The following is a 26,406-nucleotide window of genomic DNA, read 5'->3' as shown; positions in this document are numbered from 1 at the left end:
ATGGATTGTGCATCTAAAGAGAGAGACACCTGCATACAATTTAGTTCCTTTTGTGCTCCTTCGCAACTGATTTTAATACTATGTTTCAGTCCCTAACCTCGCTGAAATATTCTCTTGTAAGCCACTCAGCATAGAGTCAGCTGTCCTTTCCAGAGGTGAGCGGGGGCTATTCTGGGACTCTGGTCCAACTTAGCATGCAGAACATTTGCGAAGGACCTTGCTTTTTATGGTTTAGGGAGTAATTTTTGTGATCTGGTCTTTTAGAGCTTGTTGCTAAAGGAAATTTCCAGTGGATTCTTAGTCCCTTCTCCTCCATGCTACCACAGTCATCCCTCTCCACAGGGCAGACCAGGAAGTAGGGTGTGTATTTCAAACACAGAGTCCCCCACTCCTCTATTAGAATGTTGCATTTAACTAATTATTCAAAGGGATTAATTTCCCAATCCATTTCTTTCATGCTAGAGAATCTGAGAGAGAACATGAACGCTCTAGGGGCTTCATCCTGCTGATAACTTTTATCAGAGGTTTGAAACCCACGTAGAAAGCATGTAGACCAGGCGCACCTGGGTGGCTCAGCTGGTTAAGTGTCTGGCTTTGGCTCAGGTCATGATCTCATGGTTTGTGGGTTTGAGCCCCGCGTCAGGCTCTGGGCTGACCGCTAGCTCAGAGCCTGGAGCCTGCTTCAGATTCTGTGTCTCCCTTTCTCTCTGACCCTCCCCTGCTTGCGCTCTCTCTGTGTCTCTCAAAAAATAAATAAAACACAATAAACATTAAAAAAATAAGAAAGCCTGCATACTAAACTAGCAGGTGTTCGATGCTGGACAGGTAAGGAAGAGTGATGGGAACGGACGGTAGGCCAGCTGCCTCATGCATGCCATGCTTTTGAGGTCACGTGGGGAACCATTCGGCATAGTGACTCTGCAGTCAGAGACCCGAGTCTGTGTGACCTTGGAAAAGTCACTTGCATTTTCTAATCATCCTTCTTCATGGTTCAGATGTTGATAACAGGAGCACCTACGTCATGGGCTGGTCAGCGTTCCGGAAGACCCCGCGCTAAGAGCACCCAAAACGGTGCTGGGCACACAGAGAGCACTAGGTAAGCGTCAGCAGTCATTTGGCCACCGTTCTCATCTGACATAAGGGACGGGGGCTCGGGGGTCCGGAGCGCCTTTGCCCACGGTCACACAGCTGGCGTGCCGCAGACCTGGGATGAGAACCCAGGGCCGTCCAGCATGCGGACCCACTCTGTGGACCCTGCCACGTGCAAAGAGTCAAGATTTCAAAAGACTGCCGTGTGCTGTGACAGGAAAGTAATAAAAACAAAAATGCCATTCAAGGGGCACCTGGGTGGCTCAGTCGGTTGAGTGTTTGGCTTCCGGCTTCGGCTCAGGTCATGATCTCATGGTTCCTGGGTTCGAGCCCTGCATCAGGCTCTGTGCTGACAGCTAACTCAGAGCCTGAAGCCTGCTTCAGATTCTGTATCTCGCTCTCTCTCAGACCTTCCCCTGCTCGTGCTGTCTCTCTCTCTCAAAAAAAAAAAATTAAAAAAAAAAAGAAAAAAATGCCATTCAAAAAGGATCAATGCAAAGGACTTCATTAAGGCCAAAAATATTCTTTATGCAAGGAGTGTGATGGACAGACCTGGCTCCGTCATTCTGAAAACACTTGATGTCTATGAGCAACAAGAGTGTAAGCTTAAAGGGGGAGCAGCGTGGCAGTCAGGGCAGTGCTCGCCATCTTGGGTGGCCTCAGGTCGGGGCGGGGGGCTACCATAACCTCAGTACAGCTATGACAGGCCCTCCGCTGCATGCAACCAGGACTGAGAATGACATTTCCAGCAGGAGAGGGTGTGTCCTTTTACTAAAGTGAAAGGCTTGGGAAACTAGGTCTTAGGAAGAGTAATTGGAAGGAGTCGAGACCCAGGAAAGGTGGGTCGGTGTCCTTGGCTACGCGCCGGTCTCTCATCTGGAAGAACTGAATCTGCTCTGGGTATCACTGGAGTAAAACTGGGGTCAAAACAAAGTGCCAGGAAGGTGCCCGTTGGTTACAGCGATGGTAAGATAATTTCTAACAATGTGCACTCGGAAGCACAGACCCGGCTGTTTTGTGAGGTAATGAGCCTCCTGTCACCCCAGAGGAATTTAAACAGAGTCCGGGTAGCCAGTTTTCAAGACTCCACATGGAAGAATTACCCACGAGGAGGAGATGTTCCCTGACTAGAATGCTACGGGGCAAGGAACATTAGCAGTTCAACAAGGGTGTGGTCTATATCAAAAATTCCTTCTAAAACCTTTCTGTTTCTGCTTTCTACGATGATCGTCACTGTCGCCTTTTCTTGGTCCCTCCAGGTTGGAGCTTGGCAACGGGAAAGAAGGGAAATTTCGATGCCACAAGGCAGCAAGGGGAACTCAATGGCACTAGGAACAGTAATGGGGAAGCCAGCCCTCCGAGCCACCCAGGGCTCGTCCCTGATCGTGGGTGACATCCAGAGCACAGGTGGGTAACCCCAAGCCAACCAACGGTGCTCCTACCTGGACATAGGGCTCTGAAGGTTTTGACGGCTAAGGAGTCGAGCGGCTGAGACACGTTTTTTGTGGACATTGGATAGACCTGCGGGGAGAAAAGCGACAGTCTTCCTGAGATGGGGTTCCATTTGTGGTCGGGACAGACCTTCTAGCTTCTACTGACCCTCTCGTCACACCTCCGCTGTCCTCCAGGGTGAAGCGAAGAGGTGACAGAAAAGACTCTGGGTGGGGTGGGTGGCTGGGCTGTGGAGAAGGCGGAGGAAAAGCCAATCTGGTGCAGCGGAGCTGAGAAGAAGAGGTCAGAGTAACCCACCACCCGCTGGAGGGAGGCACGGCCACGCACACGTCTGACAGCGCGGGGCGCTAGCAGTGTTTGTGTTTCGGGAGGATTGCACTAAAGATCAGCGATGAGCCCACCTCCTCTCAATGCCGTCTGGAGGGGAGAACTCCTGGCCCCCACACCCCCAGCTGCATGCCTTCCCAGGAGGGGGGCGCACCTTGTGTAAGTTCTGGAGCCTCGGCCGCGTAGGTGAGGCGGAACTTGCTTCTCTTCCAGCTGCGGCCGTTGCTGATGAGAGAGTTGTTTGCCTTCTCAATGTTGACGTCATCTCCCACGCAGAACACATCACAGGCTGCCTGCGGCACACGCGGGGCTTTCGGTGACCTCTTTCAGCCAAGAGGGGCTCCTCTCCGCCAACAGCTCCAAATCATGATGCATGTCCCTCCCTCCATCCATTTATCCACCCATCTGTCCATCCATCCTCCCTTCCCTCCTCCTGCCCAGCCATTCATCCTCCTACGCTTCCTTCCTTCCACCCTCCTCCCTCCTCCCTCCCTCCCTTCCTCTCTCCCCCTTCCTTTCCTTTCCTTCCATCTATTCATCCATCTGTTTATCCATCCATTCATCTACCCTTCCTTCTTCCCTCCTTCCTTCCATCCCTCCATCTATCTTTCCTTCCATCCGTCCTTCCTTCCGTCCGTCCTTCCTTCCATCTCTCCATCTACCCCATCTATCTTTCTATCCATCCTTCCTTCCATCTCTCCATCCCACCACATACCTGCCAGCCAGTCATCCATCAATCCATCCACTAATCCATCCAGTATTTTTTGAACACCTTTGATGTACTGGACATATCATATTTACTAATAAGTTTAGGATTTACCCTCTACTTAATATGTAACTTCTATGTCATTTATTCTTAAAACTAGTATTTGTAGAGACCTAACGTTAAAAAAAAAATAAACACCTTAGAATTTCCTATCTACCTTCTGCTAAAGATTTAAACAATTACATTAAAAGCAGAACATACTGAATGTTTGAATACCTGCATATGAAATTTTCTTTCTTCCTTTCTTTCTTTCTTTTTTTTTTTTTTTTTGGCCAAGTTCATAAGTTCTCCGACGTTAGTGATCCTAAGAATTACTGTTTGGAATTCAGGTTTTTGGGATAAAAGCCATGGATAGTTAAAAAGGTATTAAGAGTAGCTTTTACCCTTTTTTTTGGCCCTGTGTTGATTTCCATACAATCTAAATATCCATCAACTGATGAATGGCTAAAGAAAATATGATATATTCATACAACAAAGTATTATTTGGCCATAAAAAGCAGTTAAGTACTAGTATATATACTGCACTGCGGATGAACCTTGAAAACATGCTAAGTGAAATGAGCCAGTTTCAAAAGACCACATTTTGTTCATATGAAATGTCCAGAACAGGCAGACCCCTAGAGCCAGGAAGCAGATGAGCGGCTGTGAGGAATGGGCGTCTGATGGAGGGGGGGGCGGTGATACCTAAAGGGTACAGTGGCTTGTAACAGACCCTGACTCTGGGGGGTTCAATCGAAGTTGGCCGATGACGTCAAGAACCATAGTTTTCTCATGGCAAAAAGAGCCGAGTTATCTCAGTTCTGCCTATCCAGGAAGAAACTCCAGAACGGAGTGTATGGACACAGCGTCCCTGCATAAATATCCTTCTAGCTCAGGGGCCTCAGTTTCCCCATTTGCAATCTGCATTTGCAGCAGGATGGAAAACGCCATCTCCACGGCAGGAGGCTGCGGGATCCCCCTCCTCCTGGGGCCGCGGAAGAGAGCGCTTTCCAGGGCGGAGGGAGGGGCACGTGAAAACGTGGTAGGTCCACGTTCAAGACTTTCTCCTTTTCCCAGGATGGCCAATGAATCACGTCCCAGGCAGCTAGGAGACCGTTATCCATTTATTCCCCTGTGACGTCATGTCTAGAACAGCCCTGCCCAGCAGGCATTTGGTCACGACGGGAATGTTCTGTGCCCCCTCCTACGGGAGCCAGCAGCTGCCTGTGGCTACTGAGCATCAGAAACATGCAGCCAAGGAAGGAGATTTTAAACTCTATCTAATATAGTAAATAGAATTAAAATTTAATAAAAATCATTAAAATTTTAGACATTTATATAGTATATAAATATATTTCATTATTTTATATAATATCAATATATTTCTGCAATTAAATATAGAATATTTCTGCAGTTATGCAATATAGAATATTTCTGTATAATATACAATATTATGTATTATCATTAAACATTTTATTTTGAAAGAGAAAAGGGGACGAGGAGCAGAGGGAGAGAGAATCCCAGGCAGGATCCGCTCTGACAGAGCAGAGCCCAACGTGGGGCTTGATCTCACGACCGTAAGATCATGCCCTGAGCCGAAATCAAGAGTTGGATGCCTACATGACTAAGCCACGCAGGCGTCCGTAGGAATTTTTCATGTAACATAAAATTCATTATTTTAAAAGGTGCAACTCCGTGGGTTTTGAGGGTATTTACAAAGTTGCACAACCAGGACCACTATCTGGTTTCGGAACGTCTTCCTCCCCTCAGAAGAGACCCTGTACTATTAGCAGTCATTCCCATTCTCGAGGCCCAGCCCCCTGGCAACTCCCCCTCTAGTTTCTGTCTGTCTGGATCTGTGTATTCCGGACACTTCATATAAACAGAATCATGGACCTTTTGTGTCTGGCTTCTTTCACTTAGCACGATGTCCGTTACTTCTGCATTCCATCCACACTGTAGCGGGGTCAGTTCTTCATTCTTTTTACGGCTGAGTAATATGCCATTGTAGACATACTGTATTCACGTATCCATTCATCCTACTCAATGTGAGTGCATTTACATTTACATTTAAACAGCACATGGAGGGGGGCGCCTTTAAGTGTCTGACTTCGGCTCAGGTCATGGTCTCACAGTTTGTGGGTTTGAGCCCCACTTTGGGCTCTGTGCTGACAGCTCAGAGCCTGGAACCCCCTATGGATTCTGTGTCTCCCTCTCTCTCTGCCCCTCCCTCGCTCACACTCTGTCTCTCTCTGTCACTCAACAATAAATAAATGTTTAAAAAAAAAATAGCACATGGGGCCAGCGCTCCTGCATTGGTCAGCAAAGATCTAGTGCAAGAGGGGTATGTCAAAGTAGACAAATCAGTGAGGTCTGAGTTCCAGGTCGAGGCACGGCCCCCTCGTTTGCCTAACTTACTCTATGGTATTTTTGTCTATCTGTCTACCAAGTGTGAGCGAGGAATGAATTCCTCCCTGCTCTGAAATTCCAAGAGTACCACGTTTTATAGACCAGCCCCTTACCCATAATGCAGGAGGCCACCCGAATGCCTCTGAGTTGTTGAAAGCTGTCACCTGGCTGGACACGTAAGGGGGGCGGGGGGAGGGGAGGGGATACCATGGATTCTCTCAAGTTTCCTCTATGCCTACCAGTGCAGACACTCTGTCTTTGGAGGTCTTGGGGCTCATGACTTCTCCCCCTTGGTCTCTGGGATCTAGGCAGTGGTTACCTTGAAGACCTTCTTGGCCCAGGTCCTGAAAGCCTCTTCCTGCCCACAGAGCTCGTCTCCCTCCCGCATCTTCAGGATCCTCTCTCCCCCCAGTTCCTCCAGGAGGGTGTCCACGGCGTGTCCAAAGGCGCAGAAATGAGGGTAAGCCCGGGAGCCAAGGCCAAATACAGAGAACCTGCCGAGGAGACAACAGATGGTCCATGTTAGGCGACTGTGGGGCATGAAGGGGTGTCCATGTCGACTCTAAATTCATATATTGAAACCCTAACCCCTACTATGGCTGTACTTGGAGATGGAGAGTTTAAGGTGGTAACTGAGGTTAAATAAGGTCATAAGGATGGTCCCTAGTTCAATAGGACGGGGGTCCTCAGAAGAGGAAGAAACACCCACTAGCACTCTCTCGCTCTGAACGTGCACAGAGAGGCCTCACCACAAACCAATCTTACCGATGCCTTGATCTGGAACTTCTAGCCTCCAGAACTGAGAGAAGATATTAGTTGTGGAAGCCGCCCATTCCTGTATTTTGTTACAGTAGCCTGAGTAGACTAACAAGGACTGTGCTGAGCCCAGGTGGTCAGGCAGCCCCGAGCCCATCTGGGTTAGGCCCTTTTAAGATCTGGGAGCCCTTGGGACCTCTGCTCCTCTCCGTCTGGTCTCTGCAAGGTAGGGCCATCCTCAGGAGAGAATTCCCAAAGGTCCCAAGGAGGGTGGGTCGGGCATAGCAATGACCCAGAACTGCTGTCTGTTTCTTGTGTGCCCCTTTCTAAGCTGGAGAAATTAGTCTCCTTTACGGGAGGGCTCGAATTCTACAAGGGACACAACCAGATTAGTCTCAAGTACAAAGCTAATGAAAACCATAGCACAGCAGTCCTCAGGGACCTGTATTAACAAAGAGATCAGAAGGACTTGTCATTAACACGTCAACTGTGCACCGTATGTTAACTAACTGGAATTAAAACAAAAACTTAAAAAAAAAAACATCAAATGCTGGTGTATGAACAGGTTCTTCTAGAAGGGAATGAAAGATTTATAAGGATGCTGGCCCCGCCCCTTGCGATGTCTATGAAGTTAATTCGTCCCACAAGCCTTCTCTGCACAGACTCCACCAAGAAAATGTGGGTGTTGGAATCCGTGGGGTCCAGTTACTGAGACTTTCCTCTCTGTGAAGGTGGCGCTGCCGTAACTGACATAGGAGGGGGGAGGGCTGCGTCTCCCAGGACCGCTCTTGCTAGCTCACGGTCCTACGGGCACTTTATGTCACCCTTCCAGGGCTTGGTCCTGGCTGTGGGCCTCCACGTCACCGGGATGGGAGGGGCAGGTTCACACGGGCGGGAGAAGAACCCTCCCCCCTCCCCCGATGTCCTTCCTGGCCTGGAGTTTTCTGCTGTAGACTGTCATCTCAGACATGCCCAGGCATGGAGCGGCGTGGCTACTCCATCCTATCTCTGCCTCCCAATCTCTTTGTTTAGAACGAAGGGGTCAAGTTGGCCAAAGACGGAGATGGGGTGGTGCAGGGAGGAGGAATGGAAGCTGGGAAGGGACTCCCGTCCTCTCTGTCATTGGACAGTGCACTTGAGGGGGGTCCAGGGGTCTCACAGATCAGGTGAAGAAGGTTAGCACGGGTTAACATCTGCCCCTCTGAATCCCACATGCATGCTGCCTCTGGGGGCCTCTCCTCCTCTCCTGCCCTTCTTTCCCTGGGGTTGCGGAGCCTTTCTAAAGAAAGGACACGGGATGAGGCAGTGTTGCCCCCTTCCCCAGCCCGCCTTCACTCCTACACCCACGCTCTTCCAGGAGCTGGGTTCCTCACCTTTTCCTGCAGGGCTGGTGGGGGGTCAGACAGGACAGCTGGGAACCAGGAGTGGACTGGTTGGAGGGGGGCCAGGAAGGAGCACTTGTGCCCCAAGCCTCTCCCCTAAGCCTCAGCCCGGTGGAGACTGGCATTTCTTAGCGCCAGCCATGACTGTGTGGGTGAGCTGCTATTCCTCAAACACACGACATTTACGTTCCCGATGTCACCGTATGTGACCACCGCCAATATGATTATTACTTATTACTACTGTTTAGCTTGCTTTCTAAAGAATGTTTATTTCTTTTTGAGAGACAGAGCGTGAGGAGGGGAAAAGCAGAGAGAGGAGACACAGAATGTGAAGCAGGCTCCAGGCTCTGAGCTGTCAGCACAGAGCTCAACGCGGGGCTCGAACTCAGGAACCGTTAGATCATGACCTGAGCTGAAGTCGGACGCTTAATCGACTGAGCCACCCCGGCACCCGTTTGGCTTGCTTTTAATTTGTCTTCACCAGCTCATCGAAGCCACTTGTGTAATTACTAACAGATGGCTCAGGTGTTTCATCCATTAATACATTTCCCGATACACCTGGGCACTTGCCGCCCCGTCATTTCCTAGACTCATGTTTCCAGCATGGTCTTCACCTCAGGGTTTTAACTTCCTATTTTAAGCCTCCAAGCCAGGAATTGCCAAACTTATTAGACGTGGGGCCGGAGAGTAAATATTTTTAGGTTTCTAGGCCAAGAAACAAAATTCAAGCTATTGTATGGACGCCTATAGAACAGAAAGAAAACCAATTCCTGCACGTTTTTAATGACAAAATAAAATTTTTAAATATTATTATTATAGTGATTGAGGATGATTCTTTTCATAGGTAGGTCTTTTTTAAAACTTTTAAAAATTTAATTTAATTTTTTTATAGTTTATTGTCAAGTTGGTTTCTATATAACACCCAGTGCTCAGCGGATGATTTTTTCATAATCTATCTATGACACCAGAGTTCCTTTTTTGGAGGGCAAATAGCAGTTTGCTTAATTGGGGTACAATGGGAAAGGTGTCTATCCTCAACTGAATTGCAATGTTCAAGTGTAAACGCCACTCCCAGCTCGTGGGCTGTGTAAAAACGGACAGTGGCCAGGCTGGATTGGGTCTCCAGGCTACAGCTTGCCAATGCCTGCCCTAGGCCGTGATCGATCAAATAAGAGAAAAATGGGTCTGGGGAGCCTGGGTGGTTTTTGGTTGGTCGTCACTTCGGCTCACATCATGATCTCGCGGTTTATGGGTTCGAGCCCCACGTCAGGCTCTGTGCTGACAGCTCGGAGCCTGGAGCCTGCTTTGGCTTCTGTGTCTCCCTCTCTCTGCCCCTCCCCCACTCACGCTGTCTCTGTCTCTCACAAACAAAAAAATTAAAAAAGAACGGAAAAATGGGTCCGACTGTCAAAGTACAAAACTGATGTTTCAAGGTCAAGCTAAAACAATGGACTGATGTCCAACCCCACAGAAAATAACACCAAGGTGAACCCTGATGTACACTACGCACTTTGCGTGATAGTGATGTGTTAGTGTGGGTTCATCAACTGTGCAAATGTGTGACTCTGGATGGAGACCGTGGGTGGTGGCAGAGGATGTTTGTGTCAGGGGAACTTCTCTGTATCTCCTAAGTTTCCCTGTGAACCTACAACTACTTGAAAAAATAAAGTCGATCACAAAGTGCGCTACGGGGCACAGTACTTCCATATCCAGGACGCCTTGTGTCATGTATCATTTACTAAGCTCTGGACTGAGCAGGTGTGAGAAGGTTCAGTTAGCAAAGGTCAGAAAGGTTTGTGGCCGGGCCGGACACTCAGCGGACATCAACCGTGTCTTCACTCACATCTCTGAGACCAGGGGTCTGCGGTTTTCTTTCCTTCCAAACGCTCATTGGGCTGCATGCGCAACTGTTGAAGTATAAAATATCTGTCCATATCCCACCTAACGTGATCTCCTGGTATGTGACCACTGCGCTTTGGTGAACATGGGGTTAGGCCAGTAGGTTTTGAATCTCAGTGCACATTCGAGTCACTTGGGGGAAATTAAGGAAAAAAAAAAAAAGCACTAACTGGGCCCAAGTCTAGACCAATAACATCAGGGTCTCTGCAAACGGGACTCGGTTATTGGTATATTGCAAACATCTCCAGATGATTTTGATGTGTGTCCAGGGTTGAGAACCACCGGGGCCTCCAGAAGTTTCTATTAGGTGTGACATATCACCGGGAAGGGCAGCTTACTGAGTAATCTCTAGGGATTCACATCCTTCGGCACAAATGGTGTGCTGACGATGAGGTGAGATTCGGGTGATGGGGCCCTGAGAGAGTGTGTCTAGGACGGGGTCATGGGGTGAGGGGGTCCCCAGATCGCCAGAGTGCACTGGTTATTCAAGAGATGGACGGAAATACAAGGGAGACCCCTTAAGCCCACTTTGCAACTAAACCCAGGTCCCCCAAGATGTCTTCCCTGACGCCCTTGACCACTGCTCACCTCACGTTCGCCAGGGGTCCAGCGCTCTCAAAGTTGTCTCTGAGGTCTGGCCCGTCGCCGGATGATTTATGGGAGTCAGAACACGAGGAGACGCTATTGAATCGGACCTTGTAGCTCCTGCCAAAACAGAAGAAGTCCCGTATGTAAGCTTTGGCTTGGAACCTCCTCCCAAGGTCAACACCCCAAGGGATCTTCAAATGACCAGTCCTGTTTCTAGGACCTTCTTGTGCATGTTGAGACCATAACACTTTTATGGACGCTTCCAGAATGGATCAATGTCCCCTCATCTTCCACGAGAGCTAGCCATCTGCACATGACACTGCTTGTATCTAAGAGATTTCCGACCAAACTCCACTCAGGGATCTTGCGAGCCAGATAGCCAAAATGATTTAATTGGCAAAAAGTCACAAATAAGATCAGACCACCCCCTAACCATTAGAGAACGCTTTGTTGCTTCCCAAATTTTAACAAGCACAAGAATCATATTCGGATGCGGTTAAAGTGCGGATTCTGATTCGGCAGATCCGGGCAGGGCCTGAAGCTCTGCCTTCTAACAAGCACCCAACAGACACTAACGCTGCTAGTCTCCAGGCCTCAGTTTGAGTAGCCAGGAACTAAGTGGTCGTCCACTCGGGTATCTACAGGTGGCTACTTAAACATACAGTTAAACTGATTCAAATAAATACAGTTAAAAATCACGTTCCTCACTTGCACTGGCCACACATCAGGTGCTCAAGAGCCACGTGTGGCTAGTAACTGCCCTCTTGGACAGTCCAGATGTAGAGCATTTATACCATACCGCCCCGGAAAGTTTTACTGGATCATGCTGGACATCTCCCATTCAATACTCTCTCTTCATCTCTTCATCAAGTGACGGTCCTTGGACGTTTCAAGGATCTGTCACACTTCCCATTTCAAGTAAATGTGGGAAATGTTCTGCGCTGAGACACGGCAAGAAGAGAATGGAATTTCTTATTATACTATTTGGAAGGGGAAGGAAGGTGTCACTGGAACTTAGATCTCAGCATGAGAGGCTCAGGAGCGCCGAGATGTCAAGCAAAGATTCTGTTTCCGTGGTTTCCTCTAAAAGTGTTGTTCTCAGACAAGGCGAAAACAAAAACAAAACTGAAATTCCCAGGCCAAAAACCAAAACGGAACAATTCCCCCCAAGATAAGAGACCAAAAGAGAAACACAACAGCTCAACAGATACATATGAGTGCAGAAGACAGACAAACAAACAAGACACCGTGCATTCTGGTAGCCGGGTTTCTAAGCTAGATGGTCTTCAAAGTTTCTGTTCCAGCATCAGGAAAGTTCTAAATATATGTAAGTGTATTTTCTGCCCTAAAATAGTCTCACACTGAGTCACTTCTCCAAATAAGTCATGCAACGTATCAGGGGGTGGCTGTGTTGTTAGTGTGGGAGGGACAGTTGACGGTTGTGAGTTAAAAATAACAGCACATGTATTTGTGTGAGGCTTGAGGTTTTTCCAAATGTTTTCCTCTTTGTTTTTATCCTTTGATCCTCTCAAGAAGTCCCAGAGATGGTCAGGGCAGAGAAGGGTTCTCCCCATTTGGCAGATGAGAAAGACTGAGGTCCAGAGAGGTCAAACGCCTTCCTCAAGTCTGCTTAGTAAGTTAGCGGCACAGCCTGGGTTAGAACACAGGTCTCCTTGAGACCCGGATGTGACTTTGGATGCTGGGGTGGGCATCAGGCATGCATGCGCACGTGCACAATCACATCTGCATACACACTTGTGCGTGCACACCTGCACACATATATGAACACAGGGCATATCCACGTGCACACGTGTGCATGAACACATGCACACAGATGGACACGCATGCACACACGCATGCACACACATGCACACACCTGAACACACAGTACACAGGCACACACCTGAACACACAGTACACAGGCACACACCTGCATACATGCATGCTCACACTTGTACATACACCCGCACACATGCACACACCCACCCACCCACACATACACCTGCACACACACACTTGCATGCATGCACACACACATGCACACACACGCACACTCTACCTCTGCTGGCTGTCACGGGCTGCAGCCAGACCATGGACTTCTGTGTCACCTTGGGGGAGGGGAGGCCCTTTACGGGGAAAGAAACGCAAGGGTTCCGGGTACCTAGAGGGGAGAATGGATGGTGCCCTCTCTCTCCCTGAAGGAGGGGTGAGGGGGAGCCTGTGATGGCCACCTGGGAAGAAGATGGGCAGGGAGAACGAGGACTAAGGTGCTCATGGTTAAAGATGACAGATCATGAGGGACTCAGCTATCCCTTGGATACGGAGCTATCCCTTGGATGTGAGTTTGGCAACGGGTGCTGGGCTGGGAGAAAACTGGGAGAGGTTTTCTGCAGAGCACAGCCCGGAAGCACAGTCAGCTGTGTGTTTGCTCTGCTCCAGCTCCAGGAGACGCCGTGTCTCATCCAAAGACAGCTCAGCAAGCACTCACCGTATGTTCTCAACCTTATGGGGGACTCAGGCTTTGCAAGGGTGATTGTGGTCACAGGTATTTGTCACCTTAGGAAATATCTTTAGAACCCAACCTGACACTGGGATGCAATTCTACCACGAATGCTTTTTGCTACAGACATTTTTTTTTTAACCCTATGAGGTATCTTATCTTCTGAACTCAACCTCTACATTAGCTACAACTCCACCCTGAGCCTCTGATGGAAAAGTTCTAGGGAAAGAAGCTCATTTTCGCTACTTTTGAATGTAGGTTTTCAAAGAGTAAAGATAATAAGAACTGGTATTTACACGGGGTTCCTAAGTTTTCATAAGATGCTTATTATCTATTTTCTCCTTCGATTCTTACAAGAAGTTAAGGCAGGTATAATAAGCCCCATCTGATGGAAAAGGAAACTGAGGCATGGGGCTGTGAAGTTACCAGAGAAGCCAAAATATCAGCCCCAGTGGACCCCGACACCCACCAGCTAAAATTGCTCACCAATGGGCTTTAAGTCACAAAACCAAGCCGGAACCCAAATATGAATCCCAGATGCCAAAACACACTTTTTAGTTACCCCCAGAGTATGTCATGTGACCCTGGAGGGTCATTCACTTACTTCCTTTCCTCGTGCATGGAGTTGGGGTGCCTCATTTCCATTAAAGCACAGCCGAATTTCTGGAAGCCAAAGAGGAGTAAAATGTGAAGCATGGATTTATGAACCCAGAATAGGATAGGGCAATGGGCATCTGGGGTCCTGGCTGGTAAAAGAGGAGCCTGATGCCCCTGGGGGCCAGGATGTCAGAGACGGTCAGGGGTTCAGGCTGGGCAGCAGGTGTATGCAGAAGGGACAGCTGATTAGAGGTCTACTGTGGACCCTCCACCCCCAGCACACCAATCCCCATTGTGGCTGTCTCTTGACAAAACTTTGTCTCTACTTCTCTCATCTGGAGCAGGGATGCCAAGCTCTTGACTGGAGTATCCATTCCCAAGAAGCAGCTCACTGAGGTGATAGCATTTTCACTAAAAATCGGCTCATCTGTGGGCACCAATAGACTGGGGTCTTGGAACTGTCCAAGTGGAACTTGGATCTTTGCAGAACTTGGAGCCAAATCTAAGTCATAGGCTTTGAGGCTCTGGGAGGATTTGCTACTGAATGGCAGCCCCTCCTTCTTCCCGTTGATAGAGAATATGCTATAATGGATGAAAGCTCATCTTACCTCCCCATTCTCTGGGGGGTCTCCATTGCCAAAAGTGCTGGTAACCACCAGGACCAGAGTCTCATGTTCTAGGTGTACAATGTCATATTCCTCCATGGACATCACCTAGGTGCGTGAGGGGGAAGGGATGGTGGGGGGAGAGGAAGTGAGGTGGTGACAAGGAGATGAGGTGAGAGAGAACAAGGAGTGAAGGAGAAGAAGAGAGACAGAAGAGAAAGATGAGTTATTTTGAGCCATGTTCTTGAAAGAAGAACCAAAAGTTCTGAGTGTCACCATTTCAATGGGCTCCAATGGGTAGCACTGAAAGTTTCTTGGTAGCAGAGGACCTTTCTAAAGTCACAGTGGCCTGAAGGACCACAACAAATCTGGGGCAATGGTGGAGGGGTTGGCCGATAACAGAGACAGATCTTGATTGAGACCATTGGGGTTCTTATAACCAGCTGATTCTGGAATCTTCTTGACCACTTCTAGGCTGGGAATGGCCCAGCTGGACCTGACCAGGTCTGCTCAGCCTCCTTGCAGCATGGGACCTGGGCCAAATAAGTCTGTGATCCCTGCCTTGAGGAAGAGTATTGTCCTCTAAGCATCTCTTGAGCAACATTTCCCCAAGTAGATTCAATAGAAGTACCATCTCCCAAGAGGCTCCTTGAAAATAAGTGAGCCATGCGCAGACATGTTTATATTCTACCCACTTCACATCAGTTTGAACTGCGTGGGTCCACTTACATGTGGATTTTTTCCAACAGATACAGCACTGTCAATGCCTTTTCTCTTCCTTATGGTTTTCTTACTAACATTTTCCTTTCTCTAGCTTACTTCATTGTAAGAATACAGTAATAACACATGTAACATACAAGACGTGTTAATCAACAGTTCATGTTATCAGTAAGGCTTCTGGTCAACAATAGGCTATTGGTAGTTCACTTTTTGTGAGTCAAAGGATACATGCAGATTTTCAGTGCCCCTAACCCCTGTGTTTTTCAAGGGTCAGCCGTACAGATTTGCAAATTCAAGGCTCTGAGAAGTCATTCAGCAAAGAAAGCCACTGAACTGTATTTAATACAGAGGTTCCCAAGCTGATCCTAGAATGTTTTTTTCCATCAAGTCTCTAAGATTTTGCTCTGAGATGGGGTTTCATTTTGTGCCCTCCCGGACTCCTGGAAGGTCGTGGGAAAAGGGGGGCATCAGAGTCCCCTGAAACTTACATGGATGTTCATATGTGTGTTGGCTACCTTGGGATGTGCTTTCACCCATTCTCAATGGCTCGTTTCTGTTGCGTTCCCTCTCTCCCCTTCCCAACTATATATATACCATGGGGGCCAGGAAGCTGGCGCTCCCCCCTACCCACCTTGGCATCGAAGGCATGTTTGAAGATCTCACACAAGGTTTTAGCATAGGCCTGTGATTTGCCCGTCTCTGTAGCATATAGGATGGTCGCCTTGACCCTCTTGGCCATCGCTTGCCCCATGAGCTTGGCTGAGAACTTGACGGCTCTGAAGAGAAGAGGATGGAGAGGAAAATGGGAAATGTAGAAAAAAGGAAAGATGCTAGGCTAGGACTTGAGGGCAAGAACCATGATCCTTGAAATGTAATGGGAGAGAACTTACTTGATCTCTGATGGTTTTAGGGACATGAGAAGCCCAAGTTTAGCACCATCCTGACTTGTCATGAGCTAACACGGTTGGTTTGTTAGTTTGTTGCTTGGCTGACCAATCCCAGGCTTGAGAACCTCAGTTTGCCAAGCGTTGCTCCCCAAAAATAATCATTCATTCATTCATTTGTTCATTAATCAAACATTTGTTGAGTGCTGATCCATGTGCTAGTCATAGTTATAGGAACTGAAGAACATAGACAAATAGCTATCATGGGACTTACATTTGTGTGTGTGTGTGTGTGTGTGTGTGTGTGTGTGTGTGAAAGTGAGAGACAGGATCACTTATAAATCACCAGGTATTGAGTTAGAAGGGAATTTAGAGGTTTATAGATCTACAAGGGAAGGGCTGACTAGTCTGATTTAGTCAGGCTTGCATATTCCGAGTTCCGCACAGAGTCTGCTATCAAACAGGTGCTAAATAAATATCAAAAGAAGGGATGACTTTTAAAGATGCTGTCACCACCAGAGCCCCGGGGAGCTGAAATACCAAGTCTAGACTCTTTCTCGCTAAATGGAGAATTCAGAACCAGTGTTCCTTTCTTCCCATCTACGAGGGCATGACGGTGGCACGCCAGTGACTCGGGAACACCTGGGGTCCCCTTCGGAGCCAGCATCCCGGCTCGAACTAGGAACCTCAGAGTCGACAGATCGCTAATTACCCCCACCTGGGGATTATTGATGGTAAATTCCTCATGTTTTAGAATCAGGGAAACCACCCACGCTGCAAGAGCATTCCAAACCAAGGGGGAGAAACAGAAAAGAATAAAAGGTGCCCGGAGGATTCCCTTTGAATGACTGAAGCATAAAAGAGCAGCTATAATTAACTCCCATTGTTTCTACCCCTCACTTAATAGCGCAATGAATGTTTTAGATTTCTTCCCCCCTTCTTCTCCCAGAAACAGTGGAACTGAACTGAAGCCAAAGGCTGCCCTCCCCGAGAATATCTGTGATTCTCCTGTTAGGGAAAGGCCGGTTGCTGATGTGTTCTCTTCTGGCTGGAGATGGGGTCAGGTGGAAGGAGAGAGAAAGGAGGGAGAGGGGAAGCAGGTGCTTCAGGCCGTGTTAATGGAGCCAGGACCCGGGTTTGAGTCCCTGAAGGATCCACAGCCTTGCCTCTGGGGTCTAGGGGATGGATGTCACTTGTTGCACATCTAGGGATTGCATCCAGAGAGTTCTGGGCCCAAGAGGGATGATGGAAGAGCAGCTCAGTGCATCCCTAGCCTCTCTGCCAGAAGGTAACGTCACACAGGGCTCTCTGCGGAGTGGGCCAGGGAAATTCGCTTTCTTGAGAAGGCCAGCGTCCCTGTTCAATCATCTCGGTCAGCCCCACCTCACTGGTCAGCGGGTCCTTTGGCTGGCCACACATTCTTCAGGACCATTACTCTTCAGTGGCCTTGGCTCATAAGCCCCCTTCCCTCCGCTCCTTTGCTTAGCTTGGTCTAGTCATCTCATTCTTCAGCTCAATTGGCATCTTCTGAGGGAAGCCCTCTTGGACCTCTCAAACGGGGTTGTCTATTTACGGCACCGTGAAATGGTTCCTCAATGACACTCGCTGTGTTTACTGAATTTGTGTGATTCTTGCACAAGCGAATGGCTTTGAGCTTTGACAAAAACATCATTTATCTGGCTCCTAGCATGGTGCTCAGCACAGAACAGGCCCTCGGTGTTCATTTGTTGGCCAGATGAATGAATGAATGAGTGGGTGAGAGCCCTCCGGGGTTGGCTTGTCCCAGCTCCTCTGTCCTCTGGGTTTGGTGACTTCCTGTTAGTAGCTTGAAATTGGCCAAAGAGGGACTACTGACACCATGGAAATTGGCAAATGTTATGCATTTATTATTATTACCATTATTATTATTTTTTAGAGGAGCTGGTTAATCAAAACATCATTGCCTCTAAGACAAGAATTTAGGAAACAGAGGTGAGGAAATTGAGGTTGGGAAGGAAAAAAAGTTGAAGCAACATCCACATCTCAGACCCTGAGGCAAAGAAGGCACTCGGTGGTCAGAGAAAACGGAGAACTCACATCGCCCAAGAGGTCAGAGGCATAGGCATCCACCCAGCCTACTTTTCTTGGGCCCTCCGAGTTTGGGGGTGCTTCCATTCCCCACCCTCCATTTCCAGGAGACTTACTCCGCCAGCTTCTTGAAGCCGATGGCTCGCCGCTTTGTGGGGGTCCCGTTGGTACCTTTCCAGACGTGGGTGTTCCAAGGCTCAGGCTGGGAAGAGAGGGCTATGGTCACTGCAGTGAGCAAATCTGGCTCATCTTGGGAGAGGCTGAGGACTCCCTGGGTGCTTGTGGCTGCCCAGCTACGTCCAACCCTCAGCCGCTGAAGTGGGTAATTCTGCAGGTGGTGATTCCAGTGATCCTTGCACAGAGGGGCTGGTCCAGTCTGCCTGCACCGTCCTGCTAGACCTTCCTGCTCAGCCCCTGGTCCCTCTGAAATGCTCTCCTGGGGGCCCCTGACTATTCTTTTGTCCCCACTAGTCTTTTAGCTAGAGCTGTGCTGTCCAAAATGGGGGCCACTAGCCACGTGGACAATGGAGCCCTTGAGTGTCCACAGAGGAGGTCTGAACTGGGACACGCTTGAAGCCAAACATGCATAGGAATTGAAGACTTAGCACAAGAGAGGCAGGAAGGGGCAGGACCTGGTACTCGAAGGAGGGGGTGAGTCGGTAGTTGAGCATCTCCTGGTGGAAGACGGGGGTGATGCTGCCAGACATGGGGGGCACGATCCACACCCAGTCGGCGGGGCAGCCCCCCCGGCAGCGGTACTCATTCTCCATGTGCTTAATGAAGGACTCGGTGGCAGAGTGGTGGTCGACGATGGTCACTTTGTCACTCTGTGGGAGGAGAGGGCGCAGAAGTCAGGCAGGAAGGGGAGCTGGGGTCTTTCGGGGACCCCTGTGACATGGGGCCCTGTGAACGGATTCTCTGCATTTCTCTCTCAATGATATCCAGGGGCCAGTCTCCTTCTGATGCTAACACATCATTTAATACCTCTCTTGCCCATTTTCCTCTCTCCTTGCTCCCTCCTTCCTTTTTTTTTTTCCCTTAGCAAGAGAGAGAAAGCTCAGGCAGCATTTAGCTAGAATTTGGCAACTCTGTGTTTTCCTTGTGTTTATTTGCTTATTAATTTAATATTATAATTACCTCCTATTTATGGCAACTGATACTAATTCTCCATTTATGGCAGTGATACAAAATCCTCTTAAAGTAAAAAATTTTAAGTACTAAGGATGGGTTTATTTATCCATTTATTTATTTTTTGAGAGAGAGAGGGCACAAGTGAGCAAGGGGGCAGAGAGAGAATGAGGGGGGGAATCCCAGAAGGGGCAGAGGAAGAGAGAGAGATGCAGGGAGGCGGGAGGGAAAAGAGAGAGAGAGAGAGAGAGAGAGAGAGAGAGAGAGAGAGAGAGAGAGAAGCAGGGCTCATGTGAGGTGGGGCTTGTGTTCACCCAGTGTGGGACTCGAACTCTGTAACTGTGAAGATCATAACCTGAGCCGAAGTCCAATGCCTTAATGACTGAGCCACCCAGGCACCCCAGGATGGGTTTAGTAAACTGAAACACAGAAATCACAGTAGAGGTGGACTGCATCTGTGGATACTTGGCCCCCAGGCCCGCTCTGGTTGGCCGGTCTGGATTCACACCTTGTCTGAACAGTGCCTTCCCTCTCTGGACACAGAGGCACCTTCCTCCATCGCTCACCCGGCTCACATCTCTGTGGTCTCTGGCTCCCTGGTCTTCATGCCAGTCCCCCACGCCCACTGAAGCACACTCCGTCCTCCTCTCCGTCTCCCGAGACCTCACTCCTCTGCGGCTGAGAGAAGGGGGGCTCCCTTCCCATCTCAGCCTTTTTCCTGGGATATTCCTCAGTGTATGCATGCTCCCTATTCCTGACGCGGGAGCCCACAGTTCACGTTCATGTTCCCCCATGACTTGAGGCATTCATTTTGTCAGTGCTCTCCATGTATGTCCGAGAGGGTCTAGCTTCTCAGACTCAGCCCCCAGAGGAGACAGCTGGTCTCCATTACAGAGAGTGAGCTCTAGTCTGTAGTCTTCTGGTTTGCCCAGGAGAATGCCAGCTTACGCCCATCAGCCTGGCAGTATTATTAGCAGGGTCTTCCTTTCGCTCTCAAAAGTATCATGCTTTGGGGCACCTGGGTGGCTCAGTCGGCTAAGTGTCCAGCTCTTGATTACGGCTCAGGTCATGATCTCACAGTGCATGAGTTTGAGCCCTGCATTGGGTGTCTCTCTCTCCCTCTCTCTCTGCCCCTCCCCCGCTTGCATGCATGCTCTCTCTCTTTTGCAAAATAAATAACATAAAGTTAAAAAAGACTATTGTGGGTTAGATGATAAATTCTACAGCCATCCTACAGAATTACCGCAGAGCCGCGCATTGAGGAGTCTGGTTAATGAGAACAAGTATTTGTGTCCGTTGTGTGACAGTCTGGACCCCGAAGAGGTGGCCAGACACAAAGGATGCCTGCCGTCCCAGTTCTAACCAATCATCAGCAACGGGTCACAGTTCCCCTGCCCCATCTTCCTATCTCTTCCTCAAATGGTCCCCACCCAGGATCCAAAATGGAGACCAAGGCCTACGTGACAGGATGTGGACCTCGCTGGTGGTCAGATCCCCTTCCCCCTGCCCCTCCCCAGCCCCTCCTCCCACCCAGGCCACTCCTCTCCTCCCCCTCCCCGCCCCCAGCCACGTCTCTTCACTGTCTGTTCCAAGCCTCTGATGCTACCTGGAAACTGTAGAGAACAGCAATGTTGATTTCCACCAGTGCCTGGTCTTTCCACAGGGAGGACGTCTTCCTCATGTCCAAGTTCATCTTCTTGGCCACTTCCTGAAAGAGGAAGGAAACAGACTCACAGGCTGGGGCACCCGTGGAGAGCCAGGGCTGCCTAGTGTCCCCAATGACTGTCTTAACGAAAGAGTCAACTCACTGCCTGACTGATTAACTCACTCAAGATTTTTTTTTTTAAATGAGAACCTACGGGTAGGAGGAAACTAAACAGACTTGGATGGCCCTTTTATTTGTGAGTTTCCCTTCTAGTTGGGGAGAGAGACAGGTAATTTTGGGATGAGTGCTAATTTCTCGGGAGAAAATAAGACGAGATGAGATGAAGAGGGATACGGCGGCTGGATTGAGCCAGGACAGCCGGGGAAGACCGCGTGAGGAGGCATCACATCCAGTGAGACCAAAATAATGAGAAGCAAGACAGCTTCAGATCTATGGCGGAAGGTTCTAGGCACTGAGGACAGCATGTGCAAAGACCCTGTGGTTGGACCAGGCTTCCACTATCTGAGGTACAGAACGAAGGCTAGTGTATTTGAGGGGTGGGAGTGAGCTGGGGGAGTTGGTGGGAGAGAAAGCTTGGACTGGATCGGACCGTGCAGGATCTGGGATGAGCCGAGGAGTTAGGATTTGATTCCCGGTACCGAATCATGCAAAGAGTCTTTGGAGGGTCTTAAGAAGCAGCGTGGATCTGAGAGTGACATCATCTGCCTTCTAGAAGGACGAGCTTTTCCCACTGACCCTGCTCCACGCCTAGAGTAGCCACACTTGGGATCCAGATCATGAGTGCTTTGACCTCAGGCAGACACCTGCCCAACTCCATCTCACAGATGAGGAAACTGAGGCTCAGAGAGGTCCGTAGAGCCAGCTGGCCTCAGAGCTGGGGCCCAGGCAGCATCACGCCCAAGGACCCGCGAGCTGCCTCCATAGCCGGCCCACTCCTTTGGCACAACTACTGAAAAAAAACACAGCAACTCCTGACATTTGTGCTACAGCTCAGGAGCTGATGTCAGGAGCGGGGAACACCCAACAGCAATTTCATTAATTGGAGCCTGGCTGTTTCTTCCTCTGTCAATTCCAGTCACTTGTGGGAGCCCAGGGCTCATTAGGGGGCTAGCATGCGACAGCGTCTCAGGTTTGGGTAAACGGCTTCCCAGCCTCGCTGTCACCCTCCGTACATCACGGCCGTCGGGCTTGGAGGGCTGGGGCGGGAGAGCATCTCATTTACGTTACGCGGGAATAACTCTCTGCAGTTGGAATGTAAGCAGCGATCATGAGAGCTGAGCTCATATTAATTCATTCTTCGAGGCCGAGGTGTTAGGTTCCGCTGTGGCCCTTTGGCAGTGACACATACACTGAAAGAATGAAATTTGCTGCTTTACATAAATACATAAAAAACTCGAGTTATATTATGAGAGGGGAATGCGTGTGGAGCCATTATGCCGTGACTCTTACTTCTGTAGCATTCCTTTGTTAGGAAGGCATTTGCGCAAAAAGAAAAAGACTATATGATTTTCTTAAATCCCCGAATGTGATGACTTGAGGCACATCTCTGGAAATTGCCTGAGAGGTCTCTTCCTTTCCTGCCAGAAGTTTGGACAGATCAGTGGCTGCCCAGTGGAATCTTCTGGGGACCTCTGAAAACGCTGGCATCTAGGCTCCGCCCCTGCGCCATGACCTCTGAGTCCTAGTGAGTGGGATTCAGGCATCCTAAAGTTCCCGAGGTAATGCCAGTGTGTGACAGGGCTGGGGACCCCTGGCTTCTGTTTCCTGCTAATACCCATGGAATTAAAAAGAAAAATCTGAGACACACTTGGCACATAACATTGTGTGAGTTTAAGGTGTACAAATGTAAGGTGCTGGTTGGATACATTTATAAACTGCAATATGATTACCACCGTTAGCTAACACCGCTGTCATGTCACATAATTATTATTTCCTTTTCTGTGGTGGGAACAATTAAGATCTAGTCTCTTAGCAACTTTGAAGTTTATAATTCAGTATTGTGGATTATAATTACCCTTCTGTGCATTAGATTTCCAGAACTTATTTATCTTTTTGCTACAAGTTTGTTCCCTTAAACATCTCCTCCCTAACTCTCCCACACACCAGCTCCTGGTGGCCAGCGTTCTATCCTCTTTTTTTATGAGTTTGGCTTTTTCAGATTCCACATATAAACCGTCTCACACAGGATTTGTCTCTGTCTGACTTAACCCATTCAGCGTAACGTCTTCAAGGTCCGTTGACATGAACACCCGTGATGCTGAGGTTTAAAAAAAAAATTTTTTTAACATTTATTCATTTTTGAGAGACAGAGAGAGACACAGTGTGAGTAGGGGAGGGGCAGAGAAAGAGGGAGACACAGAATCGGAAACAGGCTCCAGGCTCTGCACTGTCCGCACAGAGCCCGAGGCAGGGCTTGAACTCATGAACTGCGAGACCGTGACCTGAGCCGAAGCTGGATGCCCAGCCGACTGAGCCACCCAGGCGCCCCTTGATTCTGAGTTCTAATCTTGCCTTATTTACTGTGTGACACAGGCCCAGGGCTTAACCTCTCCGTTTCTCAGTGCTTCCTTTTAAAACAAGAGCCACCACAACAGACCGTTGTCAGGGGTAACAGCGGCTGGCAAGGCCACGGCTATCCTGATGCACTTGCCAGATTTGAGCTCCGAACTCCACCCCAGCAGCCTTTAGCGGACACGGATGACTCAGCCAGGAGGGATTCAGACCCTCCACCCAGAAATGCAGATCTGGGGAACCACTGCCAACCCACCTCCCTTGTTTCTCAAGAAAGAGGCAAGAAATGTCCCAAGTTCATGGGTTATTTTCAATTCCTTTTAACAGGAGGCTGTGTAAGCTGGGCGGTTATGAACTTGGACCACAAAGCCAGACTGGGTTCATATCCATCCAAGCTCTGTCCCTGTGTGACTTTGAGCTGGTCACTTTAACCCACCCAGAGGCCTCAACTTCCCCCTCTGCGGAATGGGGGTTATCATGCCTGGAGGTTGTGCTGAGGTGAACTGAGCATGTGACACAGAGTGCTTGGAGCAGTGCCTAGCCCACAGTCCCGGCGCTGCCCACGCTGTGGGGGCCCGGGAATCGCCAGGGGCGTCACCACGGTGGCAGACGTTTCCAAGTTTCCAAGCCCCAAAGCTCAGCGTGGCGCCCACTCCCTCTGCCCCCCGCTGGCCCGTCACGATGGCCGGGGAGGGACCTCACCTCCAGGATGTTGTACCGAGAGTTGTCACAGTAGTCGCGGACGCCGATCTCTGTGCCCATGTACCAGCCGCTGAAGGGACAGGCGCTGAACTCCAGGCCGCCGATCTCCAGCAGCATGTTGGACACGGCGGGAAGCCCGTACCACTTGAGGCCCAGATCCTTGAACCACTCAAACCTGTGGAAAGCGACACGGCCCAGCTCACCACAGGGCAGGAGGCTCTCCGGCAGACACATGGGCGGGACAGCCTTAGTCTGGGGACGTGGAAATGCCAGCAACCTCCTGGGACTTGCTATTGTCAGAACCGGACTCCTGGGCTCTGCTTTAGACCTGCGGGGTCACAGGCTCCACAGCTGGGTCTGCTGAAATGAATTTTTAAGACGTTTCCCAGGTGATTTGGGTGAATTCCAGGCCTGGGAACCAGTGCGCTGGCTGGGCTGCTTTTTCTCTCCCAGACCCACTCTTGAAAGTTAATCCAGGAGAAAAGGGAGTTTGCCAAATTGCTTCCTACCTCAGGGCCTTTGCACAGCAGTTCCTTCCTCCTGGGGTCTTCTCTCTTTCTTCTGTGTCTGTCCAGCCCTTACCCAAATTTTAGTTCTTAGCTAAAATGTTGCTTACTCTTGGAGGCCTTCACTGATGCCCAGTTTAGGTTGGGTCAGGCAACTTTATGCCTCTGGGCACCATAAAATTTCTTTTGCAGCACTTTATTGGAATCAGGTGGGTATTTGGGTAATAGTATGTGTAAACTCTACCCCCTTGAGATCGAAAGCATCATGGAGTCAGAGACCAAGTCAGCTACTGCGGCCGGCCCAGAGCAGGAAAAATAAACCGTGTTGAATGAGCAAATGAGTGAGCAAGTGAATGCATGAATGAATGTGGGCCAGGTCTCACCAGGGAGACTGGGTGAGTTCCCAGATACTGGGCAGAGTCATGGGCCTCAGGACGCTTGCTCCCTCTCCAGGGCTGGGACCAGGGTGAAGTAAGTAAGCCCCTAGCCTTGGGTGCAAAATCTAAGGGTGCACCAACAGACCTAGGAATTGAGTCCAATACTGGACTCAATTTTTAAAAATTTATATTATATTCTAAATTAACTCCACATTTTTCAAAAAATCAAAATCAATGCAAAAGAAAAATCCATTGCAAACAAAATATCCAAAATGTAAATAAAGACGGGTCTCACCTTGCACTGCATGACTCACCTCGCTCCACCTGCACAGGCACGACTCACCTTACGTTACCTGCAGCTCAGCTCTGGACTGAGTCCTGTCTTTATTTGAAATTTTTAGGTAAAAATATTTAAATTTGGATCCAATGTTTGGATATAAAATTAATTTGGTGAGTATATTACATTACAGTAATATTTATCTTGATTACTGAGCTTTGGCACACCCCTTCCTCACTCTCCCTCCCAATTTTGCCTCCAAGGTTAGCATCTCACTAAGGATCTCTCTCACTCTTCAAGTGTGAGTTTTGCTTGTGCGGCTGGCCTAGCTCTTGCAGTTCCTTCTTGGCTCCAAATTCCATTTGGACTTGACCCACATCAGGTCCATGGCTCTAGTGCTCACAAGACAAGAGGCTCTTCTGCTTTTCCACCCACACGGCTGGAAAAAGGGCAGGTGCTGGCTGATTGCTTAGGAGGAAGGTGAGGAGGGAGATTCTGTTCAAAAGAGATGGTGGTCCCCCGGTGGCTCAGGAGGACTTACTCATTCTTGGGGAAGCCAGCTCTACCCAAGGCCACCGTGAGGAAGAAGCCAGGCCCCCCTTTCAGCCTGTCTGGGCTAGAGGGGGAGCCAGGGGGCTAGGGATGGGTAAAGAGGGGCGATGGGTGAACCCACCCACCCTCACGCACCCCATACCAGTCCCTCTTACTTGGGGTGCCTGATGGGCACTTCCAACACCAGCTCTGGGGGAATCTGGAAGAGCTCGGGGTCATTGCCGTTGGCCTGAAGCAGGAGCGGCAGGACATCGAAGCGGCCTCGAGGGGGTTTCCAGCCCTGCTGGACGCAGATCTGCAACCAGAAGGGGCCAGGTCACACCACGCCACCGCCAACATGTCCCAGACCCTCCAGACGCTATGGCAATGGGGGGGGGGTGCAGAGATCCCAGTGCAAGCCTGCCACCAGCACCTTCCCCTGGAGGCTCCAGGCCACGCCACTCCCTCCTTACCGTTCTCTCTGACGTCACACATGTCTATGTGACTTCTCCTGGCCCACAGGACAGAAGGCAAATCCAGCCTCCTGCACTGCGCTTTGCTACGTTTTCTGAGTTTTTCTTGTGGCCCTGGGAACTCCCGGAGAATAAGAGCTGAATCTGTTTTTTTTTTTTTTAATAATAGTTCATTGTCAAATTGGTTTCCATATTACACCAGTGCTTCTTCCCAC

General features: G+C 49.4%; 1 protein-coding gene across 1 annotated transcript in view; it reads right to left on the bottom strand.

The window, feature by feature from the left end:
• The window catches only part of NOS1 (nitric oxide synthase 1), an 83,676-nt gene that overhangs the window by 17,349 nt on the left and 39,921 nt on the right, over window positions 1-26,406 (bottom strand). Inside the window, exons 8-20 of the mRNA XM_029922768.1 lie at window positions 25,895-26,034; window positions 24,028-24,202; window positions 20,755-20,856; window positions 18,653-18,847; window positions 18,137-18,222; window positions 15,701-15,845; window positions 14,353-14,457; window positions 13,752-13,810; window positions 12,707-12,808; window positions 10,648-10,764; window positions 6,342-6,516; window positions 3,023-3,161; window positions 2,532-2,610 (exon numbers count right to left, since the gene is read on the bottom strand). Coding sequence (XP_029778628.1) covers window positions 2,532-2,610; window positions 3,023-3,161; window positions 6,342-6,516; window positions 10,648-10,764; window positions 12,707-12,808; window positions 13,752-13,810; window positions 14,353-14,457; window positions 15,701-15,845; window positions 18,137-18,222; window positions 18,653-18,847; window positions 20,755-20,856; window positions 24,028-24,202; window positions 25,895-26,034 — 1,619 coding nt within the window. The remainder of the gene's footprint in view (window positions 1-2,531; window positions 2,611-3,022; window positions 3,162-6,341; window positions 6,517-10,647; window positions 10,765-12,706; window positions 12,809-13,751; window positions 13,811-14,352; window positions 14,458-15,700; window positions 15,846-18,136; window positions 18,223-18,652; window positions 18,848-20,754; window positions 20,857-24,027; window positions 24,203-25,894; window positions 26,035-26,406) is intronic.

The sequence above is a fragment of the Suricata suricatta genome, chromosome 14 (assembly GCF_006229205.1).
Source record: "Suricata suricatta isolate VVHF042 chromosome 14, meerkat_22Aug2017_6uvM2_HiC, whole genome shotgun sequence".
NCBI lineage: Eukaryota > Metazoa > Chordata > Mammalia > Carnivora > Herpestidae > Suricata > Suricata suricatta.
Note: the sequence above shows the minus strand (reverse complement) of the source record. Positions and strands in the feature narration are given on the sequence as shown.